Genomic DNA, 24,071 nt, shown 5'->3' with positions numbered 1-24,071 from the left:
TAGAGGACTGAAGGGAAGCAACACACACACACACACACACACACACACACACACGGAAACATGCACGGAACACAAACTACACCCTGCTCATTTCATTTTTTTTTTTTACAGTAACTTCCCTTGTGTGTGTCAGAGTTGTTGTTGGGGAACATGGACGTGTAGCGATGAGCGACGTGTCCGTGGGGACGGGCAGGCAGAGCGAGACACGACATATTTCACACAACTGTGGACACAGCTGTTTCTGTGGTTTCTGCGGAGACGCACGCGGCCGTGCTGCTTTCCTGCAGTTACGTGTATTATTTTTGCTTTGATTGACTATTTCCAGTCTTGCCACCTTACACCCAGAGGAGGATGCCCAACAAAATACATCTTCTGGTTTCCTTATTCAGTGTGCTCCTGCACGTTGGAATCAATTTCGGACCTGAATTCCATTTAATGTTAAAAAAAAGTCACAAATAAATCATTTGAAAGCTTTTGTCCTGTTACACACACACACACACACACACACACACACACATGTACAAGATTCTACGTGTAATGAGAATGAATCATCTTTTGTACAAGATATCATTATCTAAGGCCCTGCTGTGACGACTACAGTATTTTGCTACCGACTATTTCGTCGGCAGCAAAATAGGACCAACGGTGCCACGGTGCAATGGTTATAAACCATTTATTAATTGATATCTGATTAATAACAGTTGAGTTGAGATCATCTATTGTTTGTAATTTAAGTGAACTAAGACCTCATATCGTTGGCTTCAAACCTCAGGGACGCTGGAGGGTTCGGCTTTAGTGTCCATGTTGAGGTCATAACCTGCGACACAAGGTGTGACAAGTAAGTACTGACCCATTATCTGGATTCACGCGCTGAGAAAAAATAGAAAATCCCTGCTTTAAGCCATCCTGGAAGAGACTGTGACAAACTATTATGAAAATATTTAGGATTAATTTGTCGATAAGTTCGGGGAGACATCGCTCATGGGCTCAGAGAGGAAGTTCGAGCGGCTACCGCTTCGTACTGACCTTCGCTGCCCTTTTCGTTTGCCTCTTTCGTCTTTCATGAGGACTTTTTTGGATTTCCCCTCCAAAAAACACGCAGCACGCAGAATGAACCTGACACTGGAGGGTCTGGATTTGCCGCCTGGTTTTCCGCCACGGGCGCGCGAAGACCATGGGCAGGCAAGTGAAAATACCGCGAGACAGTTTTTATGAATAGTGCCATTTAAAAGGGATTGGTTTCGGTGAAGGCCTAATGATGCCACAGCGCTGGCGTCGCAGAGAGAGAGGTGGGTGTGCGGGGGGGGGGGGGGGGGGGGGGGGCAAGCATTCTTTCCAGACGCTGGAGCAGCACTTACAGATGAGTAGACTGGAGCGAGGTGGTGTGGCAACTTTCCATTTCGCCTACGTCACTCCTAACCCTAACCCTCCCGATGCCCAGTTGCTCTCCGCGGCTCTGTCCAGTCACAACAGTGAGATTCGGGCCCTCCTGCTAATGGCTGGTGATTTCGCACATCTGTCAACGGCGCTCCGAGGGAAGGCTGCGGCGGCCATTCTGTCCCCGGGACTATGATGGTGTTTGTGTGTGTGTGTGTTTGTGTGTGTGTGTGTGTGTGTGTGTGTGTGTGTGTGTGTGTTGTTTTTTTTTTAAAGTGTCTTTTTAAAATCTTTCCACATGCTCCCGATGTTCTCCATCATCAGCCCTGAAACCACTTGGCCCCGGGCTGAATTCTTCCGGCCATTGGTGAAGCGAAACAATAGAAAAAGCCGAGGCCGGAAAAGGTTCAACGGGCCAGTGTCACTGCCACAATTGTTCCACGCGTCCGAGAGGTGATTTGTTTCTGCGTGTGCGCGTGTGAGTGTAAGTGAGAGTGTGTGTGTGTGTGTGTGTGTGTGTGTCTGACTGGCATGGTTGAGACGGGGGAATTTTAATCAGGTAATTTCAAATGAAGAGAGGCACTTAAAGGGCGACACCAGCAATCACACTTCTACAACGTCAGGAAATGTGCAGGAGGCCCGTCGGACAAAGAATGGTTGGAATTGAAGCATCGGTGAAGATTTTCTTTCATTTCGGTCACTTTGTTTGTGGTATTTGATCCCCACGTGATGTAAGTCAGCAGTATCTTTTGTGCAATTCATTAATCAGGAAGGAAACTGTAAAAAAAAAAAAAAAAAGCTGGCACCTTAAAAAGAAGAAGAACAAACTGAAGTTTAGGTGAAATTATGATAACAATCAATATCAATGCAGATAATTCCAAGTACGAGTCATTTTGGCACGTCCCCCCGTGACACATGGTCAATAATGATATCATTTTGTATCATTTTTATTTTATTCTCTTCTGGTTTTACCTGTACTCAGTAGTTTTTGGGGCCTGCTGTAAGACCCGACTTTCCCCCATGGGGATAAGTAAATGATTGTCGTATCTTGCTATTTAATGTATAACAGTCATTCTTTTAAAACTACGAGCAAGGTAAAGGTTGCGAACAGAGAGGTTTGTTTTCTCTGTCTTGACAAAAGGTCCTTCGGAGACACGGAAAACTTTATACAACTGCGTTTTTTCACGAGCCGAGCGCTCTCGGCAAGCTGTGTAAACACAACTGAACTCCAAACGTGGCATCAGCAGAGCGCCCTTCGATACAACAATGTGATCGCCCTCTGCGAGATAAAAGCAATCTGTGACAAAGTGACACAAACGCTGATGTGACAGTTATTCGTTTCCAGGGTTTATCCTCGTTCGGGTTTTCAGCTTAGGCAGCTGAAAGGGAGTAGACGTCGGAGCGAAGTGACTCTCTGCATCCTGCGGCCCAGAGCGAGCGGAGACCTCTGGGGGTCGCGAGGGGTCACACTGATTAAGGGCCATTCACAAAAGGCCACTTCTGGCTCAGGCCAGTGGGGAGAAGGGAGACTGTGTGTGTGTGTGTGTGTGTGTCGCTCTGTCCAGCTCACAACTTCCTGCTATTGAAGAGAGAGAAAAGAGCAAATGTTTTGCTTGTTTCACAATCAGTCGTCGTGTCCAGTGAAACACACGAGAAGCCTCCGCCCGCGAGTCGTGAGATAACACGTGATCTGCTCGAGCAGCGGGGGGGGGGGGGGGGGGGGGGGGGGGGGGGGGGGGGGTGTTGGGGGCGACGACACTGACCATTACATGTTTTTTACTTTCTGGATACTACTTACTTTCTGATTCAGTGAGGAGTGGAGGAGGTTGTGAAAGATGGTTGTCCTACTTTCACCCAGGTTCGCGTCACATCCTCCAGAGATCACTTATTATTATTATTAGTTGGCTATGTTAATACCTCTCCGGTGACTGGCAAACATGGCAAACGCGCAGGGGGCCTCGGATTTCAGGGCAACAACTGCAGTGAGTGACCTCTGTGTGACACAGATACTGCATGTGTGTAGATCCGGATTGTGCTCGGCAGGGGGATGCACTGCTGCCACCTAGTGGCCAGTGTCTACACTGCAACAAGCAGCCAGTCATTGTCGTGACCTCCAGTGTCTGAAAGAGGACACTGGCCTCTCAATGTCTGCTTCAGTGTAACTACACTTTATCTAGATCTCTATCCATCTATATATATCCATCTATCTATCTATATACCTACACATCTACCTATCTATCTATCGATCTGTCTGTCTGTCTGTCTGTCTATCTATGTATCTACATATCTATCTATCTATCTATCTATCTATCTATCTATGTTTCTACATATCTATCTATCTATCTATCTATGTATCTACATGTCTATCTATCTATCTATTTATCTATCTATCTATCTATCTATCTATCTATCTATCTACATCAGCCAACAGTTATGAGCCTTTAAATGTGCATTCATGTTTTTACATTTTAGGTAAAATAAATGTTTGTTTTTCTTAATTCAACTTCTATTTGGTTGTATTCGTATTTTTTTTTCAATTTATAGTTATTTATTATGGTTAAACCAAAATATCAAGCCTCAATTACGACATATCACATAATACAAATTGTATTATGTGTTATGTATGTTCAAGATTCAAATCTGTGTTCTGATGCCGTGAAACAAATTTCCTCTTGAGGACAATAAGGTTCAAATAGTGGAAAACAGCAACATCTCAAAAACGGATTATCAGCATCATCATGACGAAAATTATATCCTGAACACTTCCAATTACTAGTGACTTTTGTATATTAGTAATCTAACCAAATAAAGGACAAGCCAAAAGGTGATTATAGCAGCATAACCTTTAAATAGTGATCATAATTTTTTTTTTTAATCAGCAAAAAAATAAAAAAACACACCCACACGAACCTTTATCCTTTTTAAAATTAGTGTTTTATTGTTTTATTTTTGTATAAAAAAAACTTTTGTGTCCACTTTTAGGCAACAGTTAGCATGAGAGTCGTGCTCACAGCTTTTTTCAGCTGCGGTCGAGACGCGTCAGTCTTTCAGACAGTCACACACACACACACACACACACACACACACACCTCATTCGTGCGGAGGAACACACACACACAATCACGTGGTGAACGTGGAGTTAAGTTGGGTGCAGTGGTTCCAAACCTAAGACTATTAGTAGAAAGCCGAGGACAAAGAGCTCAACAAGACGCAGCTTCTAAATCAGCGTCACTTCGGAGACGCTGCTATTGGCAAAAGGCAACGTCACGGCGAAACACAAAGGGGCCACAATAAATCCACGGCCTCCGCGGTAACTACAGGATCCGATGGATGAAAGCATCTTCTTTTTTTTTTTTTAAATTAGGCTTGAAACCACTGCTTTGGTGCAACTCTGAAGCAGGTTTATATTAAGACAGTTAAATAAAAAAATAAGAAAATTTAAAAAAGGCAAAGAAACACATCAGACATCTCGTACGCGGCAGCACATCCCGTGTCGGGCGCTAGGCAACGACACAAAGGACCGGTTTCGTGTAAGAAGAAGTCGGCACACTTACGCAGGTCAACAACAAAAAAAAAAAAGACCAGATATGTTATATATACGATTGCATTTACATACTCGGTGACACAAAAACATCAACCTCATCTCGCTTCGTAATCGCCACGTGAATGATTTTGCAGTGCAGCAGCTATTGCGTTTCCTACGAGAGCCCCCCCCCCCCCCACGAAGTCAGATTTCTCACGATGGGAGGAAGGAAAAGCAAGTGAAGTGTAAATCTGTAACATCAGCACCTTTCCGGAATAAAATGCGCATTCTCACACACACACATTCTCTCACGTAGACGTACAAATGTGAAGTAGGCACACACACACACACACACACACACACACATCCAACATAAAATATACAAAAATCCAGGTTGTTGTCAATCTCTTCTCGATAAATTATTAACATCACATCATTTCATATAACTACTTTTTTTTTTTTCAACTATAGCGCAGGCTGTTGTTTTCTTTTCTTTTTCTTTGACTCTTTAAATGCTGATTTCTTCATATGACATTTCACTTTGATTCAGAATCATCTCTGGCGTTCTTCTCGTGACACGACGGCAGCATCGTCGTGACAGAAGTAACATTTCCTTTTGCTCTGAAATAAACGAACAAAGACTGCGAGACCAACGTTATCTAATTCACAAAACAGACATTACCCAAGAGAAATAATATCATAGGCATTGCAACTACAGGTAAACTAGGTTTTTAATTTTTTTTTTAAGCGAATCAACTGCATTTGCACGAGCAACGCTTTGGGCCAGTGCTCGTCGCTACTTTACCTTCACGTCTCAGCGCATCGCAGAGCCGCCAACGCTCGCCGCCGCTCAGTTCACGTACTTTTTACGTGCGTTGTTTGTTTTTTTAAAGCAGCAAACTCGGCTCCGCCTTGCACGCGTATACAGTACACATAATAACAAGTATTTTCCAGGATTATTAGGTCTATTTTTCAGCGGAGAGGATACTAACCGGAGGCCTTCCGTTTGGCTTTGACGACAGCAACGGCGACGGTAACGGAAACGAAGCCGGTGAGCATCTCTACTGTACATCAACACCAAGGGATTTGTGTTAGTGTCGACGGATTCGTACACCAACTGGAACAAAAAGGCTTATGTCGGCGTTCACACACTTGTGTCGGCTGTGTTGGAAATGAACGGAGCAGCACAACTCGCTGTCGACAAAATGTTTTTCCATTAAGGCCGCATTCATCAACACCCCCGACTGAATTTCGTACAACGTCGCCTTGTAACTGCATCCGTATTACTACTGAGGAGTGATCTGTGTGTGTGCGTGCTTTCAGCACCCCCCCCCCAAAACTCATGTATTATAATACTCAAGCTCGTCCTTTTTTCTTAGTGTCAAGTCAATGCAGGTGATTGCGACCTGTAATCACTCTCGAATGATAGCAGTAATATATGTGTGTAAGTGTGTGTGTGTAAGTGTGTGTGTGTGTGTGTGTGTGTGTGAAACGGGGTAATTTATTCATCTTTGATGAAGCTATTGTGCAAAATATCTGCAGAGAAACCGGAGTTAAACTTCGGGAGGAGGCGGCGGATTCACGTCTCCCTCGGAGCAGGGCTCCTCGCCCGCTCGGCGCTGACGGGTGGAGGGCTTCTCCTCCTCCTCCTCCTCCTCCTCCTCCTCCAGCGACGCACGTTCCTCGTGGCACACAATCCCGTTGCTCAAAGACTTGTCCACACTCGGCCTGCGGGCGATTTTCTCAGGCGCGTCGTCCTTTGATTCCTCTCCGCCTCCTCGTTTCCCCTTCACACACTCGCCGCCTCCTCCCGCATGTTGTTCTCGCACCAGGCGCTCCGCCCGCTCGGCCTCCTCAGCCCGGGGCAGCGCCTCGAAGGCCCCGGGCTCGATGGGACTGAGTTGGTAGTAGAGCAGAGAGGTGGAGTCTCTGAGGAGGTCGGACGGGCTCTCCTCCTGGTTGTCGGTGATGCACAGCACCGTGGCCCCGGTGGGGAACGGCCCCTGCAGGAGGACCTGCTCCACGCCCGGCACCTCGGCCTGCTCGGGCAGCTCCCCTCCGAGAGGACCAGGCAGCAGGCAGAGCGGCTGCTCCGCGAGGCCTCCTCCGGCACCCTCCTCCCTCTCCCTCCTCTCCTGCTCCTCGGCGCTCTGCAGGTGCAACACCGCCGTCTCGTTCTCTCGCTCCAGGATGTCCTCCTCCGCCAGGAGGTGCTGAACCTCCGCCGCCGCCTGCACCTCGCTCTCCTCGAGCTCCGAGTCCAGGCCGGCGCCGGAGGACAGGTCCGGGGAGGTGGGGCAAGTGGACGTGGGGGAGGATATCGGGTCGGTCTCGGCGTACTGGTCCCCGGCGCCCTGGATGAGCATCCTCCTCTTCTCCAGGTCCAGCTTCATGATGGTGTGCAGGTAGTGGGTTCGCACGCGGAGCGGGTTGAACTCGATGCGACCCGCTCCGTTGCCGCAGCCGTCCCGAGAGCAGCCGCACGGGAAGGACATTCGGTCCACCTGGGGAGGAGAGCGGAGGGGGGCATTTTAATCTTATTTTCACATTTCCTTGTGTGGTCTTGTACAGCTTAAAAAACAAGGACAGATGACACAGCACAGAAATGAAAGCAGACAAGACAAAACCTGGTGACTGTGAATGAATTCGTTATTAATAACTATCATTTTTGTTTGAAATTGATGGTCCACACGCATTCACATCCGAAATTGTACTGATTTCACCGCAGTGTTCAGGGAAAAACAAGATGCTTTTCCATCTCTGCAGCTGCAGCCCCCCTTTTCTATATGGAAATGCATTGCTCACTATTTGTAAAATAAAAAAAATTCACTTATACTTCCTGTAATTTAAATAGTACTAATATGTCATGATGACTATTCTTGGCACAGTCAGTCATTTCCCAGCGGCCCCGCTGGAAACTGCAGCGCAGACACTTGATTTCAACAAATAGTCAAGTGTTGGCAACGAGAATAAAAACACCAAACTTCCAAACATGTCATCTGTAAACTTCACTGTAAGGTGATTATTTTGTTTTTCAAACAATAACGTCTGAACTACAGCCTGGCCGATATGGATTTTCTGGGGGCCGATGCCGATATCGATATTAGGGAGTACATGATTCCATATACCGATTCATCAGCCGATATATGTATATATATAAATTTATTTATTTAAATTTTTTGATTATTATTTATTTTTTAAGTTTTTAACTGCCAATGATTCGTAAGATGTGGTTGTCAAACCTTTATGACAAAGAAATGGAGTTGAGGCTTGATATTTTAGTTTAACCATAAACTTTATCAAAAATAACTATAAATTAAAAAAAAAAATTCAAATTCAACCAAATAAAAAGAAGGTGAATTCAGAAAACAAAGAATCTATTTTACCGCAAATGTAAAACATAAATGCACATTGAAAGGCTCATTTCTGTTGGCCGATAATATCGGCCGGGCTCTTGTCTGAACCTTTGTGGTTACACAACTGTGGCGAGGTCACGGAATCTAATTATGGTTTGCGGGCTATTAAATAAATCCTATCTTATCTTATATATTTGCTTACAATCAGATGAATGGGCCCTTTTTTATGATTTGTCATAGTGGGGAAAGGATTTTGATGTTTGATTTGAAAGCATCAATGTGACAGTAAGCTAGCATGAAACTGAAGCAGCTAAATGGATTTCATCATAATTTCATTTCCTTTTTTTTTTTTACTTTGTACATCTGCGCTTTTCCTACCTTGAAATGTCTTCAGTAAAAAAAAAAGGCCTTAAGGAAATCAATGCTTACACACATCTTTGTGTTTGATGTATGGAAAACCAGGCACACACTTTATCAAGCAGCACATTCTGTCTCATTGGAATTTCATAAAAAATCTGCACACAGGCTCATTTCTTACCAGCGCATCCAACACACAGAGAGAAGCCAACGATCATTACCTGGCACTTGATTCCCGCCTGGCTGCAGCCGCAGTGCCGGGGGTCGCAGTACAGGCGGCAGTCGCAGCCGCACTCCTCCCGCGACAGGCGGATGGTCCTGAGCTCGGCCTTCTCCCGCGCGTCGATGCGGGCGATGCCGGACGCGCGCAGCAGGGCCCGCCGCCGCTTGGTGGGCAGCGGTTGGAGGAAGAAGCAGTCGTCCACCTCCACGCCGTCCACGTCCAGGTCCTCGTCCGACACGTCGTCCAGCGTCAGCAGGTCGGCCTGGGCGCACTCCACCGTGCCGTTCCTCGTCAGCTGTGGGCGACAGTGAGCGCGGCGCTGTGAGCATGCGGTTGATGATAATACTGAATGAGTGACACTTCAAAAACAGATCCATCTGTGGCTTTTGTATTTCGTAGTTAAACTTTCCAAAGGATTATGGTGGGAAACGTATTCATATCCTTCATTAAAGTAAAAGCATCAGCGCCGCAATGTCAAAAAACTAAAGTCCTGAGATTAATATTAGAAATTATGATCCAATTCGAGTTAAACTTGTGAAGAATAATCACCAAAAATATACATCAAGTGTCAAAATGTATTCTATCTCCAGAGAACCCTGTGACGCACGTCACACACTCTCTAAAAATATCAGGATTAGTATGAAAATCTTAAATTGAAGAGTAGTCAAATGTAGTATAGAGTAAAAAAGTATAAAAATGAAAATTCTTATGTAAAGCACCTCAAAATTCTATTTAATTATTTTTCTTTTTAGCTTTCACTTTTTATGCTCCACGTATCTGGAACAAGCTCTCAGATCTTTTAGATCAAGACCTTCCTGTTTGCCATCGGCCTTTTATTGAATCATGTCATTACCCATTTCTTACACTGCTCTACCGTTTCTTTTTCTTATTATAATTTCGTTGTGTCGTGTACAATGACAACAAAAGGGATTCTGATTATTTGCTTCAAACCTTGTTATATATCCCTCCATGTTATGTTAGACATGTTTGAATATTGTTATTTTGTTGATTTGCTCTGTACATTTGCTCTTCTGTCTGATCCCTCACTCCCTGACGTTTCTGCTTTTTCTCCTGTTAAAATGTTTTTGGTGTTTTTCCCCCTCACTCAAGTCGCAGGTTATGGACAAAAGGATGTCGCACCATGTGCAGATTGTTAAGCCCAATGAGGCAAATTTAAGATTTGTGAGTATGGGATATACAAATAAAATTAGATTTGATTTGTTCATTTCTTTCTTTGTTAATTCTTGAATATTATCTGTTTTGCCGACAGTCTAGTTTTTTCAATATGTCATGATGCCTTAAATATCTGACATAAAGCATTATGAATTTGCTTTGCTGTTGAAATGTGCCGTACAAATACATTTGCCTCGACTTCAGTAAATGTACAGTTACTTCCCACTACTGCAAATCATCGCCTGCTTTTCTGGTGAGAATAATTCAATGTGTTTTACATGACAATGTAAAACACATTGAATTACTGTTCTCTGATTACTCGAATCAGACTTGCCTGTCTTGAGGGAAGACATTACGAAGTCACCGGTCAGTAGATTAGCTGACAGATTCTCATGCTGAGTCGTGGTGGGCGCACTAAACCCTTTTGTGTCTTTTGTAAGGCCCCCGACCCCCAACCCTTGGGCCCTGGGAAGCCTGTCCCCCTTTCTCCCCCCAGTGTTGCGCCCGTGCTCACGAGTCCCCGCCCTTCTTGGACGCCAAGTCTGAATTTCACCTTCATCTTCCGCGCGTTGAGCTTCTCCTGGCGCAGGTGCTGCCGCAGAGTGTGCCTGTGGCTGGTTTCCTGCTCGCGCGCGAACTCGCCCAGCGTGTAGCGTCTGATGGACGAGTGGTGACGCGCCATGCCCAGCGAGCTGCCCCCTTGGCTGGGCACGCTGGTGAAGCCCTGCCGCCGGGGGAAGTAATACACCGTCACCACATCGAAGCGCACCCGCTTGCCCCCCGGCGACGGCTTGTGCTGTCTGAGGATGGAGGTAGCTGATGTGGGGGGGAGAAAAAGGAGGAGATGACTGAGAGCACTTTTTCTCTCTTATTGACTGTATAAAGTATATTGCCTTCAACGTGTGTCGTCGGCGGCTCCTTACGGGTGAATGCGGTGCTGGAGGGAGGGTTGAGGCTGTCGCAGCTGTCGGCGCTGTCGCTGCTGGAGATGTCATCGTCCGAGTCCTTCGGCGTGGAGAAGGGAGAGCCGTGGTCCACCTCTTCATATCGTCGTTTGAGGCCGAGGGACGAAGCTGCCTCCATGGAAACTCGGTGTCTGGAGGGTCAGAGAGAGAGACACAAACTCATTCGCACGAGAGAGAGCAAAGAAAGAAAAACTTTGGTCACGAGAGTGGACGATGTTGTGATTTCTGTTTACAACCGCAGAGACTGAATGTTCCTCGTGTCCGTCAGGAAAAGTGGATAATCTGTGATCGACCGCTTCCTGATTGAATTAAATTCTCACAACACTACAAGGGCAGAAAGAAAAGAAGAAAGAAAAAAAAAGGTGACATCAGCTGTTTGGGCCTGTCTCCTTTCATCTGTATTCCAGCTCCATCATTTCCTCTCTCCACCCCCCCCCCCCTTTCCCTTTCTCGCATGAAATCCTACTTTGAAATCAAGTCTGGAAACGTCTCCATGGCAACTAGACAAGCACGGTGTTGATGCGAACAGCTCTGAAGCGAACGATCTCGAACCCTTTTCTTCCTCTTACGTCAGTTGAGAGGCGACGGGGTCACTGTGAGCCGGTCCGTCACGTCGAGGTCGAGCAAGGTGAAGCGGGAAATGGCCGAAGAACGTGTGTGAGATGTGATTCAAGTTTTTACGTCAAAGTTTGTATTTTAACAGAATTGACATTAATTAATTAATTAATTAATTACAGTACAATTTTTTTTATATTTCATAATCTGAGTTTATCTTATCAAGTCTTCCCTGCAGCATGAATACCATACTAACACAGGTATTGACTGAGTTTTTTTTTTTACCTGGTCCCGGGTTAACATGATGATGATGATGATGTCACGAGCTGCTGACAGCAACATATTAAAATATGATGAACCACAACCCGTTCAGCCACAAGCAGGACTAATATTTGACTCATTGCTATAACCGAGAGACTGCACCGTATGGAGACAAATCCTGGAGCTGCTCCGTGGGGGGAAAAAACTCCCAGTTCAATTCACTGTCGATGTAAAGACACTTTGTCAAAGACAGAAAGACTGAAAAGCCTGACGTGTCACTAGTCAGCTCAGGTCTTGGCACTCGGTGGGGGTTGAGTGCGTGTGTGTGCGTGTGTGTGTGTGTGTGTAGGGGGGGGGGGGGGGGTGCTGCAGGTTGAGTTGTTGCAGAGGGAGAAAGAAAAAAAATCACAAAAAAGCACACATTTTCCTTTATGGTGCAATATGGGATTAACCACTGAGGAAGTGTAGGAATTGAAGGTGCAGGGTTCTTTTTCTTCCAACTGGGTCTCGAGTAGAAATAGAGCAAACAGAGCAGAGGCTGCAGTTTGATGGGGGGGGGCGGACTGTGTGTGTGTGTGTGTGTGTGTGTGTGTGTGTGTGTGTGTGTGTGTGTGTATGTGTGTGTGTTTGTGTGTGTGTCTGTGTGTGTGTGTGTTTTAAGAGACAACTGTGCGACTTCATGGTTTATTGACCTCCTTGAGGGAAACGTAGCAGTGCATGATGAGGCGGTTTGTTTAACTGCAGCAACTGACCAGACAAGTGTGTGTGTGTGTGTGTGTGTGTGTGTGTGTGTGCATGTGTGTGCATGTGTGTGTGTGTGTGCATGTGTGTGTGCATGTGTGTGTGTGTGTGTGTGTGTGTGTGCTTGTGTGTGTGTGTGTGTGTGTGTGTGTGTTTGAGAGGGTTGGATGTTATCACCAGTAGGACAGCCAGAGGCCCACTACACCATCTCCTTTCATTTTTTTCACACACACACACACACACACACACACACACACACACACACACACACACGCATAATGGCAAAAAAACCACCCACCCCAACCCAGTAAGAGGCCGAACCCTCTTCCTACCTGGGGCAGAGACACGGACCCTTGTTTCCCACCAGCTCGCAGCAGCAGTCGGTCGCTTCTCTTGTCCAATGAGAGCAGCACATCAATCTCTCAACGAGCCGGTGAGAGGGGTTCTTTTCTTCTTCTTCTTCTTCTTCTTCTCCTCTCCTCTTTGTGCCAACCCCCCCTCTCCTCCTCCTCCTCCTCTCTCCGGAGGATCCGGCCCGAGCAGCCCGAGCTGGGCCGAAGTGACCCGACTGGAGGACTGGTTGTCAAACTTGGCTCGGACTATGTGGAGGCGACGCGGGCTCCGCTGCTCGTCGATGTGCACACCGAGGAGATGAGGCAGAAGCCGGGGGCTCGTCTGCAGCAGCACCGGTCGCTTTCATTGAGATGTGGCATGGCCTGTCTATTTAAAGGGCAGGAGACAGAGAGACAGAGAGAGAGAGAGAGAGAGAGAGAGAGAGACAGAGAGAGAGAGAGAGAGAGAGAGAGAGAGAGAGGGGACGCGTCATATGATCAGCTGCGATTTATTCCCCCAACATGTTCTGCGCGATGTGAATAATAATTCTCAAAGCCGGAAATGTCTCTTTTTTTTTGTTCTTCCTGGGCAACGGGACGAGAGTCCGCTGACATCTGTGTTCGTTTATCCCCCTTGTTCCTCTCACCGGGGCGGGTTCTCTGCACTCGGCTCGGCTCGGCTAACTTCGCCCGTCTTCTTCGTCTCCTTCTTCTTCTTCTTCTTCGTCGTCGTCTTCTTCTTGGCTTTCGCCGCGAACGTTTCCGGGGGAAGGGGGAGCGCTGCCGTCCCGAACGAGAACAGTTAGTTGCAGAACGTCGAGGAGACACACGTCGCTCCCCGTCACGTCCCCGGCCCCGGCGGTTGTTACAACGTAACAATGGAGGCAGGAATTCTTCCCCCGTAGCCGCATATATACTTATAGTGACATCACAGGCAATGCCCTGCACCGGGGCATGCTGGGAAATATAGTGATTTTTTTTTTCTTCTTCTTTGTTCATATTGAGCAGAAACAGATGTTGAATAAAAGTGTGGGGTTTAATCACCTGCATCTCATCTCTTGTCTTGTTCACTGTACAAGACATGATTATTATTATTATACTTATTGTCTTGTCAAAACCTAGTTCCCATGGCAACAAAATGAGTGTCCCTGTACATGTGCATGAAGCAAAGCCTCCTCCATCTGTCCAACAAAAGGGAAAAGCTGCGTATGAAATAATATGAATGAAATCACATTAAAACACTTTATAGCTAAATAAAAACAAAAACAATTATATTTTTTTGCAAAGAATACAAGGACAGAAACAAGATGGCGGTCGATACATGGGTAAAGTATTTTTAATAATGTCGATGAGATGGAAATTTCTAATAATGTCAAGCTATCAGTAGAAATGGATTTGAACATAATCTTTTAACGTGCAGCCTGGTGCGCCCTGACGACCAGCACACAAATTGGTATTCGGCGGTGATAACATCCAAAGACAACGACGAAGACGTAAGAAAAGAAAAAAAACATTACGCATGATTCATCTTGTAAAAAGCATCTTAAAACAATGATCTGTTTTTTAAAAATAACGTTGAAAATGGTTGGTAAAAAATGGATTACGTATGAGATTGGAAAAAAAAGCACACGGACCAGAGACAGTTTGCTGGTGTGATAACTGACAGACGAGCGTTTCATCTTTAAAAGATTCGTAGGTTAAAAACCACGAGTGTCGTTCATGCGCTCTACTAAACTTACAGGTAAAACTTTTGTTTTTCCTGTTTTTCACTTTCAAAAGGGATCTACAGAAGCACGGCTGGATTCCAGCGGTTTCCCCCCGTGTCCCGATTATTTGAAGGGACTTTGTTTCCTGCGTGGCTCCCATAAGGCGACTGACCACGAAGAAGAAACATCCTGCTTCATTTGTTGACCACAGGTCAAGCACTGTCAATTAGGGCCTGTCACGATAACCGATTTATGTCGCACAATACATCGTCCCGGAAATGATTGCGATAAAACAATATTATCGAGCTTTTACGACCTTTCTTTTAATGCTTTTTAATTGCTGCTGAGACAAATGTTATCCAAACATTTTAGAAAAATACTAAGAAATTCATATTTTCTGACATTATAAGAGGCCAAACCAGTGATTTATAAATCATATGACGAGAACAGATCAGAGGACAGAATCAGCGAGACTTTGCTGGACTGTTGTTGACAAAATGGCTGTTATTGGGGTCAATGAAAGTGATTGATTTCATATTCACGTATCGTGCGATGAGTCGATAATGTAATTGAACGAGACAGGCCTACTGTCAATGTAACTGTCTTTTTTGTTGCTCGATTTTTCTCTTTTTGGTTGGTGTTGTTGTGTTTTTTTTATTTTAAAGAGACAACAAACTGAGCTTTGGCACACCAGATGCTCCACAAGCAAATAAAAACACTGATAGCAGCCGCAGTGCCACTCGCCCCCCTTGCATGAGACGTACGCAACAGAGGAAAAACGCAACCATTTACAGGAGGAAGGGGGAGAGGGGCAAGAACGTTACGTCACCGTGGTGACAGAGTCGCTGCCTCAGAAGTAAGGGTTAGCTGACTGGATCGGGTCTAAAAGAAAAGCTACGCTGTTCTCCTTGCCCAGTGTTCACTTAAAGATGATGTGGTAGCCATCGTTTGTGTCATCTGGAAAGATAAAGAAGAGAAAAATGCGAAGGTAAAGATCATAAAGATTTCATGATAAAATGTATAAATCATTTTGATAATTTATGACTGTCACGTACCTTTCATTGTGTCCAGAACAAAACATACTTCATCCTGGAAGTTCTGGATCATCTGGTAACAAGAGATATTGGTTATTGGATATTGGAGGGGAAAATGCTGAAGCTAAAGCTCATTAGCATGTGTAATAAGACATAGGCTACATCCACACAACTGCGGCATTTTAAAAACGTTAATCTAGGCATCAGTATTAATCCCCGTCCATAGCAACACACATGAAAACACATATCAAGTGATGATTCACGTATAATGGCCGTGTGCGTGTCGGTGTAAACAGGAAGCGGATCGTCTGCCGCTGACGGGTGCTCAGTTACAGAAAATAATAATTACGAGAAACGGCAAGGGTGAAAAGTACGAGCAGGGATTTCTTTTCATAGACCGACGACGAGGTGGAACTGTGACTGACGATATGCCATGCATTCAACACTGGTAAGTCGAGTCTTGACTGATAAGAACCAATCAGGAAGCAAATTTCAGGTGACAGCATCATCACGTCCACAACGGAGTCCTGGAGTTTTCAAACTAAATCAGGGTGAGCGGTGTTTCCTAAAGTAGTAGTGTGGATGAGGCCTTAGTCCCTGTCGGTCTCATCTGATCCTTGACTGTGACTCGAAGGCCTGAGCTTTGGCAGAGAGCGGAGGGGTCATTACCTCGTCGCTGACGAGCACGTGGATGCCGGTGGGACCCTGTTTGAAGATCTGGTTGATCTGTCTGGGCGAGATGTTGAAGAGCTGAGCGATCTTCTCCGTCAGCTCCGCGGACGTGAGCTCCTCCAGGTAGATGGCGTGGTATACTGCGTCCAGACAGAGAAGCACTTGTGATCAACGCTAGTTCGTTTAGTACTCAGTCATCGCTACAGTGTAAGAGGTGCTGCTGCTAATGTGCAAAATTTAGTTTTAGGAAACTTTGAACACTGAATGAATGTATTTTGTGTATTTATAATTCACCTTACACAACCTGCACTGAAATTCAGACATTTTCATGAATTATTTTTCCAGAGGGTCCTGCATGTGAGAACGCAAATGACCACAAATGTTGCTCCAGACTTTTTTTGGAACTTTTTTTTCACGTGAGGATACAGCAGAAAAATCTCCAGTAGATTCACAGTGAAATTGTTCATAACGGTAAATAAAAAGTCTGCTTTCTGCAGCGGATTTATTATCATGTCATCATCTCCTGCCTCCTGCTGCTGCTCTACCCAGACGCGACAGTATGTTCTGGATATTTTCCTGCTGGTGTGAACACATCTCACTCGGACAATCTCCTGCTGCGTTCATCATATCCGAAAGACAAACACTGGAAAATGTGGCAACGCGCTCAACAACGACTCCCTGCTGCTCAGCTGTGTCAACCATCCTGCCCTGCAGCTCTCAGCCTCACTGGTGGGAGTGAAATTCAAAGATTACTTGATGCTAAAAACAAACCGTGAACATGAAGCACCCCAAAAAATTGGACTCACTAAAGAACGTGTTGGTGGCGGCGTCTCCATTTTCATGCTTCTGTAGCTGCTCCCGTCCCTGCTGAGACTCCTGGCAGACGTAAATGGTCAGCCGCGGACGCACCACACTACGAAGAGCATCCACAAAGAAAGAATTAAAAATACAAGTCCATAAATGTATGAAGCACTTCCCAATATATAAGCCTCATTAAAGGTTTAGATAAAAGATGACCCACCGTCCCTTCAGCGCGTTAAAGAGTCGTATACCGTCTGCCGGCCCACAGATCTGAATGACGTCCTCCCTGGTCAGCTTCAACAGGTCCGTCCCTGGAACACAGACACAAGACCTCAGTTACAGCTAGAGTGTGTAACATTAATATATTGTTCCATAACTTTGTGTTCATATATGTATAATCACCTGCGCCAAAAGAACCAATGTTTTGCCCCCGTAATCTTTGAATGAGTTCATTATAGTTTCATAGGTGGACCAGACTTCCACGTAAGCCGCCATGTTCTGTCATGTTGAATACGGTGGCCCCAAAATGGACAATACACTAGTTATCGGGCATACGCGTTGAATTTTCAGCGGTTCCGTAAATCGGAAGAGGAATCAGAGGCTGCAGGCTTACAAGTTTAAGAAGCCATAGTTCGCGAAATGGAGGATCATACTTATTATTTATTAGAAAAGGAGGTCGGAGAGCAGGAATACTCTTCACAAAAGAAGAGAAAACCGGAAGTGGAACAAATTCATGACCGGAGATGGCAGAGGAACGATGCACCCGATGTAGTTGTAGAACATATATAGAACATGAATATTACACACTATATCTTTGATCGCCTCCATCGACATTGAGAACCTAAATTTCACAATAATACATTTATTTTGTGCGATCCAACAGTTCACATTTGCAGCACATTATCCTTGTAAAGGAATATTTATTTCTCTCCATCCATCTACTAAATCAAAACAGATTTCTTCCCCCTCCTTCACTTCCTTTTATGGAATCGTTGGCATCGTGGCACCAGTAGCTGAGGAGGGACACTAGACTAAAATGAACGGGTGTAATCAGCAATAATCTTATTTTACCTGAGAAGTTGGTGAAGAGCCGACAGAAGGGTGAGAAGCGGTTTCTATGAAGCCACTGTTGTGCTTCCTGCGGCGTCGCCGTGGGCAACAAATTCTGAGGGACCAAAAAGAGAAAAGACAAAATAGATAAAAACCACGAACCGCCAAAATCTAAATTACTGTTTTGGGTTTTTTTTTTTAAGTTATTCCATCATATTTCTCTGTCTGATAAATTCTTCTCCTCCACCTGCCTGCATTTCTCAATGGGTGCATGTGACTGAATATAACATATCTTCCTGACAGCTACCTGAATACACAGGATTAAATATTCCGAAATCATGTTTTATGATTTTTAGAAGTAATGAATCATTGGCTTGTTCTGTCTAATGACACTGAGAAGAGTTTTAAGTGTCATTACCTTTTGATTTATCGTTATCAAAAGCCATCATTCAAACCACGACAGGAGTTTTCAAAGTGTGTTGGTAAATCCTCTGGGAGTCAATACGACAACGAGACCTCAGCTTTGAATGTGTGAATATTAATATTCAGTGCTTTCAGTGAGGACAGGAGGCTTTTGGGCAATAATATAGATCCAGAAAGGAAAACAATGTACTTGCACTTACATCTGAAACAGGAACCACAGGCTCCGGCTGGTGTGTTGGTGATCCGTTTCTAAAAAAGGGGATGAGAATCGAACTGTGTTAGAATCCATCATGCGTGTTCCTCACTAACCACGCACAAAAATCGAACTCAGGCAATAAAACAGCATTAATCACGAAGTATTGATAGAAACTGGGAAACAATCGTTACCCTTCCGCAACCGGCGGGAAGCTGTTGTGTGAACTGTTGAAGCCGGGAGAGGGCGAGTTGCTGACGTACGTGACCTCGGGCCAGGGAGAGCACTGCCAACGACAAACACGTGTAAATAACCCACATTTACATTTAATTTATCCCAACCGTTTGCGCTTCAGTCTGTTTGTGTGCTATCCACTATTCTACTTCCTAGTTTGCCTGAACAAGCAGATGAACCGATCAGGGCGACAGACAGAACGTTACCTGGCTAATATAATATTTTCTTTTCATTGTCTTATATCACGGTGAAGCCACCATTGTTTTGGTTTTGGACTGGCGGCCAGAAAAAAAACAAGGAATTTGACGACATCATTTTAGGCTCTGGGAAAACGTAAAGAGCATTCGTGGTTATGTTTTTTTTGTACATTTCACAAACTCTAGTTGGAATGGGTGTAAACATTTTGACTGCACATCACACAACTGTTTTACTTATTTTTCTCAATTTGAAATAAGAATAAGTTTCATCGGGATGACCCTTCTTGTTATCCTGTCAGTATTTGTCTCATAGCAACATGCTAACCTCTGTCAGTATTGTGGTTTCGTAGGATGGCTGGTACTTCTCCTTTTCCTGCGGCGTCCTCTTCTCCATCTTCTCCCGGTCCGTCTTCTGCTTTCTGTCTGCACCTTTAGGCTGAAACGGTCAACGTGTGAATCATTACATTTATTTCATTTAGCAGACACTTTCAAGCCCAAAGCATCTTACAATTGGTGCATTCAACCATGAAGATATCAGCTAAAAAGTGAAAGAATCGTGTAACTATATAAACATTTATTGAACAGGAAAAACGGCTCTATTTTAGACCCATAAGCACTGTCATCCAATCATGCTGCTGAACACCTGCACTTTATTTCAAGTAACCCAGATCAATTATATATATTATATATATGATATATTTTAATTTCGTTGTATGTGCTTACGATGACAATAAAGTAAATTCTGATTCTGACCTGGAGTCAGCAGACAACAAGTTGTTTCTCATTTTCATTTTTTTCCCTTTTCTTCTCAGTCCCCTCACCTTGAAGACTTTGAACTGGCAGGAGGCCGAGTGGACGTGTTCCGTGTACTCGACACTCTCGTTCTCTTTAAAAGTGTCGATCTGGATTCGGAAGGGGACGCCCTTCTCTCCTCCATGCTTGCGCATGGTGAATTCTGTGCTGATGCAGTGAACCTAAAAAAATTGAAATTGAAATGTTTGAATTTAAAATAAACTTTAGTATCAATAAACTTTGCAAAAAATTGTTGTTTTAGTAATTACTGCCTGCAGAATAACATTCAGTTTACTTATTTTTTTTGCCAAACAGAACAGGTGAGTATGCTAAATATTAACAAGCTTAGTGCTATAATGCAAAAGTTAAGTAAAATTGACAGCTGCCACTTTTTTTCATGAACGAAAAGTGATTTGTCCGTCATGCTACCTGGATAAAAACTGAGGTTCGTTTTGATGGGTCCCAAAGGAACTCCACAGTGTTAAGCTGAGTAGGGTTAGCCCGGGGGTCGACTATGCCGACTGACATGGGGATATCTGCAATGGATCAATGCAAAACAGGCTGTTATCAAAAAAGGAGTTGTTATGGACAACATCTTCTCCAAAAAAAAAATCATCGCCGCCACCGCCGCCATCATATGAGGAATTATCTAAAAAAAACAAAAATCATGGTCGGTTAATATACATACAAAGCTGCACAGCAACATTCTTTCCACAAGCAAAAAAAAATGCAGTATAAAAGAGAAACAACCAGAACCGTGTGGAGCAGACGTTTGTTTTCCCCACTCAGCCCTCACCGAGGTCGAGGATGCGATCTCCGGGCCGGTTCCAGCGCCAACCTTCCAGCTGCTGATGCTCCGTGTACTGAAGTCGTCGGTCGTGAAACACCACACGAATAATGCTCTGAAATGTGGATAAAATAAAAAAACAGAGGACACGTAAACGCTAATCAAACACACTGGTTTCACCTGGCCACTGTGCATTGTGTCGTATGTGTGAACTGCCGTGTCAGAATCTCACCTTCACCATTTTACCAGTGATTTCCGGAAGTTCCCCAAGTTTCCGATTGTCAAGCATTCTGATTTCATAGGACTGTCCTGGAATGAAATGAAAGAAAGTCCACGCGCTGAATAAATGGATTTCAGTTTCTACCAGGTCGTCACAAGACACAGAAACATTCACGGCTGAAATCCGGCCTCTTTAGTCATACGAGTCAAAATAGTGCAGACATGGTATAAGGAGAAAAGAATAATTTATAAAAGGGTTTTACCTTTTCATTGTAAAACAGACACAGATGTTGGTGTCACCATTTTACAAAAGTATTGGCCAAGAACAGTGTTTACGAGGAGAGGAGCTCCCTTTACCGCCTACAGAACTTTTACATACACAAAAACCTATAACCCACTAGAGTAAAGGGAAAAACTGAAAAAGTACAAGATGTCTCCATTAAAAAACCCTCGCAGACCACATTGCAATAAATTCCCATATTGATTGTTTCTCTCCACCTCTACTACCTGCTAACAAATGTGTCTATAAAGATTCACAGTCATCCAGGGAACTGAATTGGCTCTCAGTGGCCTTTCGACTCTCGCGTCTCTTAGATCTCAATAGATTTACACAAAGCTGTAAATGTACGCTGTGGCCGGGGGGATCCCGAATGCTAACCTTGGTTGAGGTAGGTGAGTGTCTCATCATGCAGTTTAACGGCTGGCGAGGTAGCTGCACACAGAACATACTGAAAGGGAAGGATGTCGTTCTCGCTGTCCGGAGGCAGGTTGGACTCCTCCTGCTTGAAGATGGGGAGGGCGAGTACATCGCTGGAGCACAGGGACAAAAGAGCAAAGCTGTAAGTTAAGACGCCAGCGCTGTAAATCACCTCACTGTGAGAATAAGTATTCATATTTAACAGTCTAACACTACCTACCATCACCCGACAACACTCGTGGGTGAACGGAAGGTTATTGTGCTCACCTGCTTTGCACTTCATTAATTATAATGAGGGTATAATTCCGGCAACATCACTAAATACCTAGGTATCCACCCAGTGTCTCTTCGCTCCTCTCAACAAAAGCATTTCAGGGGACGATGCAGACACTCTGCAGCTTGCACAGCATCGCACGAGACAGAGAATTTAACCAGCCAGAAAAGCACACAAAGGACCCTTCTCCTGCAGAGCAACGTGCTTGAGTCAAGAAAAAAGTCGAAGTGGATTTCACATCATTTACATCATTAAAAAAACTGGAGCAGTAGCATCATAAATATCTATCTGGACTTTAAAACAACCTGGAATAACATCCAACTACTAAAGTGAATCGCCACAGAGCTGTGGTGCAGAATATTGACACATTGTCAGGAAAGTACAGTTCGTCAATAAGATTTCACCAAAGCATATTCTTCATCGGATTGTCACAAAGCAGATTACGGCTCCGCATTTTATCCCCGATGTGGTGATTAATTTTGCCTCTCTGCCATCTGTCTCTATCAGTACAGGACTTTCACAGTGTGAAGAGATTTCTCTGCACCAAACAAAAAGCTTCAATGAGAGAACATGTAAAACACTGTGCGTTAATGAAGTTGATATGTACAGAAAAGTCTTATGAAATCCAAATACTCACATGTGCATAACCCCAAATAAACAAACAGACGGACAAAGGTGGAAACACATCTTCTTGCTGAAGACCGAGGTATATGGCACATGTCCAAAACCAAAGATATTCAGTTTACACTACTATTAAGATAATTTTTTACATTTGCGCAACTGATACCATAATGCATTTTTTAGTAAAAGTGCACATTTTCAAAAATGGTTGCCGTTAATTTACTGTCAGGCAAGTATTTCATTAGTCTTATTATGGTTGCAAACTTAATATAATCACACATAATGCTGACATTTCAGTTTACGCGGATGACACAGTGCAAAACTAACTAAGGGAACGACTCTACCATCACTGTTTATATCCATAACTAAGCCCCCGGGGTACAACAACGATCAGGTCAGATCACACATTCAGGCAGCAACAAGAACAGTAGACTAGAAGACACCACAAGATCAAGAGGACTCGTACTGTACCTCATGCTGTACGCCCCGGCACCAAGCTCCTGGCCGATGCCCGACAGACTGGCATCGAAGTCCTGCACCAGTCCGGACTCGATCACTTCATCCGTGAGAGGTAACTTCAGAGCCCACGCCATGTTGGTGGTCGGTGGTTGGTGGTGATCTCGCGGAGTGCACTTGTGGTTGAAACTTGGCTACGAGTCCCCACAGCCTGCGGATCTTTAGCGGAGGGTGGAATAAGACGTTTGTTATGATGGGAGTTTGCCTCAGATCCATCCATCAATTGAGCCTAAGATCAATTGAAGTACACACACAATAATAAGCTGCCAGGGCTCGAATCAGCAGCGAGACATTGTAAGTTAACTGTGGTGCAACACAGTCACGTTTTGGGTTTTTTTAAGCAAACGTGAACCGCAGCACAGCTGAGATCCAAACAACTTGTGGTCAAAAAGTTTTAACCGGCTTCTCTTTTCATGGAGTCAAGTGGCGACATCAAAGATATGCAACTTACCTCCAGGTGAGAAGCGCAGCTACTTGCTGACACCGCGACAGTTTGGTGCCTTCATGTCTCGCTCCTGCTCGCCAACACCGACAGAAACATGTCGAGCTAACCGCCGAGCTAGCGACGTAGCCTGGCCCCAGTGGTTAGCCTAGCCGAGATGCTATGCTACGCTAGCTCTCCCGAGGCCTCTGTTGTTGTGGGGGGGGGGGGGGTCACGGGGATAGATTATTCCTTGTAGACATTATCTGCGAGTAGAACCCCGTCAGAATTCGCTCAGCTTCCTAAATATATTTAATATACTGTCTTTGCTTTTGTTTGTTTATCTCGCTCCGGCAGGAAAATGGGGCGACCGTAATTTCCGTTTTCTACTTCTTCTTCATGTTTTTTTTCATTTTACAGCGCTGGCAATGAGTAGTGTGGCTCACTACCGCCACCTACCACTCGTGGCCAAAAACACACGAGGTCGAGTTTACAGTCATCACAACTTTTGTTTTGTTTGTTTGTGATAACTGTAGGTTTTTTGACGGTGGTTCAGACAAAACCAGAATAA

The 24,071-nt window shown here is 44.7% G+C and overlaps 2 protein-coding genes across 7 annotated transcripts; both read right to left on the bottom strand.

Moving 5' to 3' along the window:
- Nucleotides 1–4,292: 4,292 nt before the first annotated feature.
- Nucleotides 4,293–13,794, bottom strand: csrnp2 (cysteine-serine-rich nuclear protein 2). Of its 4 annotated transcripts, XM_035644838.2 has the most exons (7): nt 13,511–13,794; nt 12,864–13,251; nt 11,211–11,298; nt 10,933–11,105; nt 10,563–10,825; nt 8,835–9,131; nt 4,293–7,404 (listed from the first exon to the last, which is right to left on the bottom strand). In XM_035644838.2, the coding sequence occupies exons 4-7, from the start codon at nt 11,090–11,092 to the stop codon at nt 6,454–6,456; spliced, it is 1,671 nt and encodes a 556-aa protein (XP_035500731.1). In that variant the 5' UTR covers nt 11,093–11,105; nt 11,211–11,298; nt 12,864–13,251; nt 13,511–13,794; the 3' UTR covers nt 4,293–6,453. The 4 variants fall into 4 exon arrangements, with proteins under 4 accessions (XP_035500731.1, XP_035500727.1, XP_035500730.1 ...); XM_035644834.2 differs by lacking the exon at nt 11,211–11,298 and having other exon boundaries at nt 13,511–13,792; XM_035644837.2 differs by lacking the exon at nt 11,211–11,298 and having other exon boundaries at nt 12,864–13,247; nt 13,511–13,792.
- A 389-nt stretch (nt 13,795–14,183) lies between these two features.
- On the bottom strand, nt 14,184–23,902 carry tfcp2 (transcription factor CP2). 3 transcript variants are annotated; one of them, XM_035644840.2, is made up of 16 exons: nt 23,531–23,902; nt 23,035–23,308; nt 21,630–21,781; nt 20,985–21,061; nt 20,762–20,867; nt 20,395–20,501; nt 19,995–20,147; nt 19,499–19,609; nt 18,937–19,028; nt 18,750–18,798; nt 18,148–18,250; nt 17,297–17,387; nt 17,082–17,188; nt 16,273–16,415; nt 15,625–15,676; nt 14,184–15,526 (listed from the first exon to the last, which is right to left on the bottom strand). In XM_035644840.2, exons 2-16 carry the CDS (start codon nt 23,154–23,156, stop codon nt 15,489–15,491), a joined length of 1,503 nt encoding a protein of 500 aa, XP_035500733.1. In that variant the 5' UTR covers nt 23,157–23,308; nt 23,531–23,902; the 3' UTR covers nt 14,184–15,488. The 3 variants fall into 3 exon arrangements, with proteins under 3 accessions (XP_035500733.1, XP_035500732.1, XP_035500734.1); XM_035644839.2 differs by having other exon boundaries at nt 23,035–23,238; XM_035644841.2 differs by having other exon boundaries at nt 18,148–18,241; nt 23,035–23,238.
- Nucleotides 23,903–24,071: the final 169 nt, after the last annotated feature.

The sequence above is a fragment of the Scophthalmus maximus genome, chromosome 3 (assembly GCF_022379125.1).
Source record: "Scophthalmus maximus strain ysfricsl-2021 chromosome 3, ASM2237912v1, whole genome shotgun sequence".
Classification (NCBI taxonomy): Eukaryota; Metazoa; Chordata; class Actinopteri; order Pleuronectiformes; family Scophthalmidae; genus Scophthalmus; species Scophthalmus maximus.
This window is presented reverse-complemented; position numbering and strand designations above follow the sequence as displayed.